The 7,866-nt window shown below is 41.6% G+C and overlaps 1 protein-coding gene across 1 annotated transcript in view; it reads left to right on the top strand.

The window, feature by feature from the left end:
* Positions 1–218: 218 nt before the first annotated feature.
* Positions 219–7,866, top strand: part of RPS6KA2 (ribosomal protein S6 kinase A2) — a 292,913-nt gene continuing 285,265 nt past the window's right edge. The window contains exons 1-2 of the mRNA XM_027631560.1: positions 219–363; positions 3,619–3,663. Coding sequence (XP_027487361.1) covers positions 301–363; positions 3,619–3,663 — 108 coding nt within the window. The 5' untranslated portion in view covers positions 219–300. The remainder of the gene's footprint in view (positions 364–3,618; positions 3,664–7,866) is intronic.

Genomic DNA, 7,866 nt, shown 5'->3' with positions numbered 1-7,866 from the left:
CGGCGGCCGGGAGAGACGGGACGGGGCGGCGGGGATCCTTCGGCGGCTGCGGAGCGGCGGCCGCTGCCTTGTCCTGCCTCCGCGCCTGCCGAGCGCCCGCGCCCCGCCCGCGGGGCTCCCCGGGGTGCGGCGGGCAGGCGGGGAGCCATATTGCTGGGCGGGTGGGCAGAGGGTCCCGGGCCGCGGTCTGCACGGTGTCCCGACGTCCGCTGACACCTTCCTTTCTCCTCTCCCGCTTGCATCGGCGGCCGACGCGTGCTCCTTCTGCTTGATCCCGTCTTCTGGCACGCATCGCCCAGCATGCCGATCGCCCACTTGCTGGAGCTATGGAAAGGGATAGAGGTGGAGCCCATGGAGACGGAGGTGAGCGGCATCGGCGGTCCTGCCGGCACCGCTTTCCCGCCGGGGGAACCACCTCGGTGCTGCCCGAAACCTCGCGAAATGGGGTGTGATGAGGATCCCTCGTTCTGTCCACTCCCTGCTGAGAGCGGGAAGCGAGGCTTGGCTCGGGAACCTGTTGCCCCACACGCGGGGCGGTTTGGAGCGCGTTGCGCGGTGCCTCGGTGGTGCGGGATGTCCTGCCCTGTCCTCCCACCCGCACGGGGCTCAAGTCGGAACCTGCCCCGGGGGACTGGGGCGGCTGAAAGGGAAAGAGCGTATACAAGAGGTACCAGGAAAGCGGGCTGAGTCGGGCTCAGGCTCACATTTACACATGAATTATGTGATCTGCAATTTGAGGCTCGCGTGAGTCCGTAGACTTCACCTGGGTTCTGATTACCCATTTTCCCGTTACCTCTAAGCACAGGGCTGTGCTTTCAGGATAATACTGGAAACCCAGTGCTGTGATAACTACCTGACTGCTGTGTTGTATGTATTCACGATTTGTCTTGTAGCGTTTTCGTTACCTGCAATTTAAGATTATCTTGTGTCAAGAAAGGGATCATTCAAGTTCAAGAAGTGTTTGGAGAATGCTCTCGGGCACATGGTGTGATTCTTTTTCGTTACCTGCAATTTAAGATTATCTTGTGTCAAGAAAGGGATCATTCAAGTTCAAGAAGTGTTTGGAGAATGCTCTTGGGCACATGGTGTGATTCTTGGGGTTTCTTGTGCAGAGACAGGACTCAGTGATCCTTGTGGGTATCTTCCATTTCAGTTTATTATGTGATTTTTGTACAGTATTTGGACAAGTGGATTCCTGACTGTTTCTGGGACTCTTTGAGTAGTGCAGTAAAAACAAAGTATTTCAGGTCAATTGTTTACAGCACAGCATGCATATTTGTAACAGATGGTAGAAATAGATGAGTGAAACTTGAGAGGCGTAGGGATTTTGCATTTATTTAACACCCTGCCCCATTCTTTGATTGAAGTATTGTAACAGGGGTGTGGTGGAAGGGCAGAAAGGAGTGTAACTCAACCAGCCAGGATACGGGGAATACAAAACATCTCTCTCAAAAAAGGAGTTGCTGACCTGTGGAAAAGGTTTCACGCAAGGTTTTAGTTTAAACGTGTAAACAATACAACAGAAGTGATACTATAATGTATTATCACAGCACAGCTCACTCTGGAGTCCCTAGGTGAAGGATAAGTTGTGAGGGGCTTGCAGAGGTTTAAATGGTGTAATTCACTTCTGAATACTGACACTTGTTCCCCTTTGTGTGAGGCAGGGAATAAACAGATTATAGCTGGGAAACAGTGTATCCTGATTTTGTTTGAGAAGTCAGTTGACACCTTGTTAAATCGCTTTAACAACGAGAAAGAAGATTTGTATAACTGTACTTATGGTGAACAGTTTTCTGCTGAATATCATGACAGTGGTGCTCCCCTCCAAGTCTTCCTTTCCACTGACTACAGTATTCAAAGTGCATATACATGCTTGTTCTTTTTCTTCTTCCATCCCTTCTTCCTAAAATCAGTTTGTGTGTTCCCAGTGTTTTTCTTTCTGGCCCAGGCAGAATGCACTTCAGTTATTACTTAGATTGCTTTTTCCGCCATCAAATTCTGGGAAAAACTTCCTTAGATCATAGAGTAAGTCCTGCACTAAAGCCCCAATATACATAGCTTGGGACACCTTCGTATTGTCACCTCTTTTGTTGGTAGAGGACCTTTCTTCCAGAAGAAACTATGTGGATCTCCTTACCAGGTGTAACTGCCCCATTGCAATGCTAGTTGATCAGAGGTTTGGGTTTGTAGGTTATGGTGGCGCTTTTTTTTTTTCCTTTTTTTTTTTTTAAAGAATACCGTAGTTGAGGTACACTGCTCTATTGCAGAACTCTCTTGCAGAGATTTCACTTACAAAAAGTTTACAGAGGGTTAACGAATTGCAGTCATGAACTCCTGTGTTTTAGATGAAAACAAAAGATAAAGCACCATTTATTAGCTCTATTTAGTGCTGTCTCTAAGCACGTTAAAGATACGCTATAACTTATAACCATTTTAGATCATGCTGTAGATAGAATTCCTGAAGTACCATTTGCTCAAATCTAGTAAAGGTACATTTCTTGTGGGCTCTTCTCCATGAAGGCACTTTCAAACAGCAGAAACATTTACTCTTTAATGAGCTGAATGCAGCTTAAACACTAGTGGTTGCACTGATTCAAGGGAGCTGTCATGGTCTCTGCATCTGTGTGGGATAAAATGTTTTCATGATTGTCTGCAAGTTGTTCTTTTTCACGGAAGCTTTTCACAGTTAGTAGACAAGAAGGGAGGCAGTTTAATTCTTTGATGCATGTGGATCTCTTTCTCCTTCTCTTCCTTAATGCCAAAAAACCTTTTAAAACAGAGGCATTTATGAGTGCCTGTGCATGACTCAGGTGAATGACTTGCAGATATTAAAGACAGCTTTTATAGTAAATCAATCACTTGATAAGGAAGAGTGCATTGAGAGCATGTTTTATATAATGTTTGTATAAAGGAAGATTAGAGTTAAATTCTGCTTCCTTCACCTGTTGACTCAGGAGGTCATTAATTGCATTTGACAAGTAAGCAAGAAAATTGGGATATTTGCTGGGTCTAGAATTTCTTTGTGAGTAGGCAAAGTTATTGATCCCACTTAAGCTGGACAAATGGGATAGTGAATTACAGCCTTGGGAATATTTTTCCTGAGGAAAGGCTGTGTGATCAAGCTCTATGTAATCTTTCTACCTATTTTCCAAAGGGTTCCTCACTTAATAGATTTCAGCTGAGCTCAATATTGGAATGGAAGTTGAGTGTTTAGAAAATTTTGTCCTATATATACACATATATTCTCTTTTCTCAGCAAGAAATGCAGTTCCAGTTCTCTAGTTTTTTCATGAATAATCTTGTTTTGTTCTTTATTCATTCTGTGGCAAATGTGTCTTTAACTATTCATCAGCAATTTTAATAGTGCCAGTATGCTCTTGCTTTCTCTCTTAGCATTTTATATGTCTTGGTGAAAGCAAGTCTCCATGGATTCAAAGGTTAATTTATCTGTGCTAAGTGTGAAGAATTAAACATGCCTTCTATAGTAGTATAAATTGAAAGCAAATTAACTGCCTAAAACTAAACTGAATTTTGTGCTATATTTTGGCTCAGAATTGCCTTTCTTGATAACATATATTTATATAACTTTTCCTCTCTTTTCTCCTCTCTGTTCACTAGACTGTGGTGGAAGATGCTGCCCCAGATGAAGAACCTGTAAAAGAGGTAAATTTGCTTATTCATGGATCACACAAATATTAAGGAATTATATCTTCTTCTGTCTTCATGGAAACAAAATATCTCTGATACTGTTTCTCCACATGCTTCTACCTGTGAAGATGTGAACCCAACCCATTTTTGATCTCTTACTAAAAGGTCAAGTGGAAAAAAAAGATATGTTGAACAGGAGGTTAGGGAATTTTGGTTTACAGGTATTGTCTGTATGCTTTTTCCAAGAAAGAGCACACAACTTCTTGAGGCATATGGTTTTCCTGCAGAGAAGATGTTGTAATAACATCAAAAAGAATAGCTGTCATATTAATATTTGTGTATTGTAACTTGTGCCTGATAAATTAATTCCAAGGACTGTTAAATAGAAGTCATTACTTTTTGTCCGCTAGACTGGCTCTTCACCAGAGGAAGACTGAGCTAACACTTTGTTTCAAGTTAATCTATTGTTTATATTACTGTAGCACTGTGCTATTGTGCTGATTAAAAACCCCAAACCTACAGGAAAAGGTAAGTCTTGCCTCAAAGTGTTTAAATGTCCAATTTAAACATAGAAGGTGATATGAAGATACAAAGCAGGTGAGAACAAATCAACATCCACTCTTATGATTAGTTGAGAGCAAAGCTTGACTGTAAAACTGGCTGCCAGTGGCCCCGGGTGTTAGTGCAAGGTGCTGCTGGTTTGTGTAGAGTAAACCAAGGTGTTCTTGAAAGATCATTTGTCATTTGCAGATGTCAAAAAGTGAAGGAGACTGAATCCCTTCAAGAATGAAGGGAGGCTGCAAAGATGCTTGTCTAAGAAGCCACCTTTTGAAGATAAACTTCCCAGTGTCTCTTACACTTGGAAATACAAAACTTACCTTTGATGTTTGATTTTCAGTGCAAGGATGTGTTTTTGTTACTTTCTACTATGCTGAAGGCATAGTTTTAACCCCTTAATGATAGAAAGGAGCAATAGGTCTTAGTTTTGATCTTTGAAGTGAATGCAATTTCCCAATGTGTTTTTCCCCTCCTTTTCCATTTCTTAAGAAGAGCAGTAAATTACTTTTCAAAAATCTTGGGAATGAAATTAGGGGCAGGTAACTTGGCTCATCACTTTTTTTGAGGATATGGCTGAAGATCAAATTTCTGGTTTGCGGGTTTTAGGAGGACTTTTTTATGAAGCCACCCTTCATTTCCCAAATTAATTTAAGCTAGTTAATTTTCATTAGGGATGCTTCTTATAATTCTGAAATTTAAATTTGGCAGAAAAAAATGGCATGTAATGCCTACTTTTATAGAAATGTTAATCCTGTGTTCTTATTTTCTGATGTAAGTATTACAATTTGCAATTTGATGTCTGTAATGGTGTTTCTTTCTGGTGTCTACTACTCAGTAAGGTGATTGCAGTGCCTGTATGATGAGTGGGAGCACATACTTATGTCTGACTGAAAAGCCTGCTTCACCTCTGCATTATAAAACATGTGCACAGTGACCACTAACAAATACCACTGTCCAATGTAGAAGTACCCTCACCCTTCACTTTCCACACTGCTTCATTACACAGTACTACAGAAAAATACAACAAGAAAATCTGACTTTCCCCTTTACTCTGCTGCTGTCATGCTGTTTCAGCCCTTTACTGGCTTAGTCTGTAAGCCTCTTCCATTTCTATGAAGCTGGTGTCCTACTGTAGTGGTATTGCAAGAAGGAACAGTTGACTGTTCTAGTGACTGATAGCTGTACTGTGCTCAACCCCAAAGTAGTTTTTCTTTTTGTTTGAGACACTGAAGCATGACTTGGAGTGAATTTGACTCAAGTAATGCAGTGGCTCACATCTGCTTAAAGGATGTTCCTCTAAATAACCTGCTTTAGGCTATGTTGGCCTTCTGCTTTCTTCTATCCTGTGTGTAGTATGGACAAATGAAATGATGGTAAAATGCATCATAAAAACTGCATTTCTCATTTTTTTCTGAGGTCTGATCTTCCTGTTTATGGACAAGTTCTTTAAATTTTTTGGGAGCATAAATTAATGGGATTGTTGGATACAGCAGGTGTTTCTGAGGCACATCTTGGCCCTAGATTGCTGTGTGTCAGCTCTGCTCTGGAATTGTCACCTGTATAACTCAGAGTTGCTACCATCAGGGTTTTTCCCTGGGATGGGGAACATCCCAAAGCCATGGACCCAGTTTGTCCTACCACAAAGGCAAGCAGGTTAGTGGATGAAAATTTCCTTAAGAGGATTTCAAACTCCTGCAGCAGTCATTGCTTAGGCTTATGGGATGCAGTTTTCCTTAAGTGGTTATTTTTGGCAAACTGCCTTTTCTTGGCAGAGAAGCATAGGTTTGACCACCCATGTTTATTAGAGGCCCCAACATACTTAAAGGTAATGTGCTTTGTGGTCTAGTCTAGGTCAAAGTGTTAATATTCTATCTTAACCTCCTTGAAGATGCAGTTGGCAGCAAAATTCTTTGTCACATCTTCCTAAAATAATGAGTATATGTGCAATACAGCTCACAGTACTTTGAAATTACAGCATTCAGAAAGCTAGCCTGTAATATTGCTTTGAGCTGTTTTACCCATTCAAGTGAATTTGTATGCTCTAATTCAAACATTGCATGGGGCTCCTGGGAAAGTAGAGGAGATATGTAGTGGAAATGATGATACACAAACAGAACTGCATGGCAAAACTGAAAGTGGCAGGACCTAGGCTTACTATTAACTCTTATACAGTTTCCAAAGACACAACTTCTGCTGATGCTATGTACACTGGTGCAAATGCGAATAATAAAACTGGAGGAAACAAAGGTGGATGCTCTGTGTATAGTCTCATGGCAAGCATACATTGCAGGCTCAACCACTATGCATAGAAGATATGAATTTATTGGATCCTCAATGAAATATCAAGTTTTTATAAATAATGGCAGTAATAACTCGTGATACCGTTTAGAAACTGAATTAAAACTATGTTGAATGGTCACAGTGAGGAAAGCAGCAAACCTGCTTTATCACTGGAAATTTTATATTTGTTGCTCTAGTGCTACTGTTCTCAAGTCAATAAGTGCTCATAGCAACATAGAAAGCTGATCCTGGAAGGTACTTCTGCAGATCCTCTAGTTTGATCTTCTGTGCCTTGAATGGACTCTACAAGCTCTCTGGGACCTTGTTCACACTACATGCAAAAGAAAATTCTCGTGTTTAAATAAAATTACCTGTGCTCTGGTTTGTGTCCACTGCCTGTTACTTCACTGGATACCACTGCAAAGAGTCCAGCTCTGTCATCTCTACTTCCTCCACATATTTTTACATGTTAATAAAATACTCTCCATTCCTTCCCTATCCCCTGTCTTTTCTTCAGGGGGAACAAATCCAGCTTTCTCAGAATCTTTTCTTTTAAGGTCAGATCCTCTCATCAACTGATCATTTTTGTGGTGATTATTCACCTTCACTGAGCTCGCTTGGTTTTTGATGCATCTCACTGTTCACTTGAATCAATCAGTCCATTCACTTCAATCAATTCTTCATCTCTTTGTCTGAGATGATGATATGGGAGACAATGTCAAAAGCCTTACTTAAAGCCTATGCACTCATCCTCCAAAATGGTCATCTCTTCATAGAAGGCTGCCAGGTTGTTTAAGCACAGTTTTCCTCTTCACAAATCTATTTTGGCTCCTCCAAATAATCTTCATTCGTGTGTTTGTGAGTTCTTTCCAGAAGAATCTGATTAATCATCCTTTCCGGTGTCGAGGTGAGGCTGACTGGCTTGCAATTTGTTGGGTCTTCTTTCTTGAAGATAGGAACTACATCCTTTCTTACAGCTCTCAAGAAGCTTTCCTAATTGCTGTGATTCTTCAGAGCATTGAGAGTGGCCACACAATTATATTGGCCAGTTCCTTCAGCATTCATGGCTATATCTCATCAAGTCCAGCAGACTTTAATTTGGGGAGGGAGAAGGGGGTGCCATGTCCAGTTTGTTTAAATGCTCCGTAAACTGATCCTCCTCCACCAGGGCCAAATATTTCTTTTCCACCTATTTTAGGGGCTTGGGAGTCCTAAAGGCCCAGTAAAGGCTAAGGCAAAGAAAGTACTGGGCACCTTGGCTTTGTATCCTTTGTCACGATCTCTCCTTCCCTGCTCAGTAGCATGACCAAAGCTATTCCTTTTGCAGCTAATGTATCTGTAGCAGCCTTTCTTGTTACCCTCTATGTCTGTCACCAGATT

The sequence above is a fragment of the Corapipo altera genome, unplaced genomic scaffold (assembly GCF_003945725.1).
Source record: "Corapipo altera isolate COAL_440 unplaced genomic scaffold, ASM394572v1 2b, whole genome shotgun sequence".
NCBI classification, from domain to species: domain Eukaryota; kingdom Metazoa; phylum Chordata; class Aves; order Passeriformes; family Pipridae; genus Corapipo; species Corapipo altera.
This window is presented reverse-complemented; position numbering and strand designations above follow the sequence as displayed.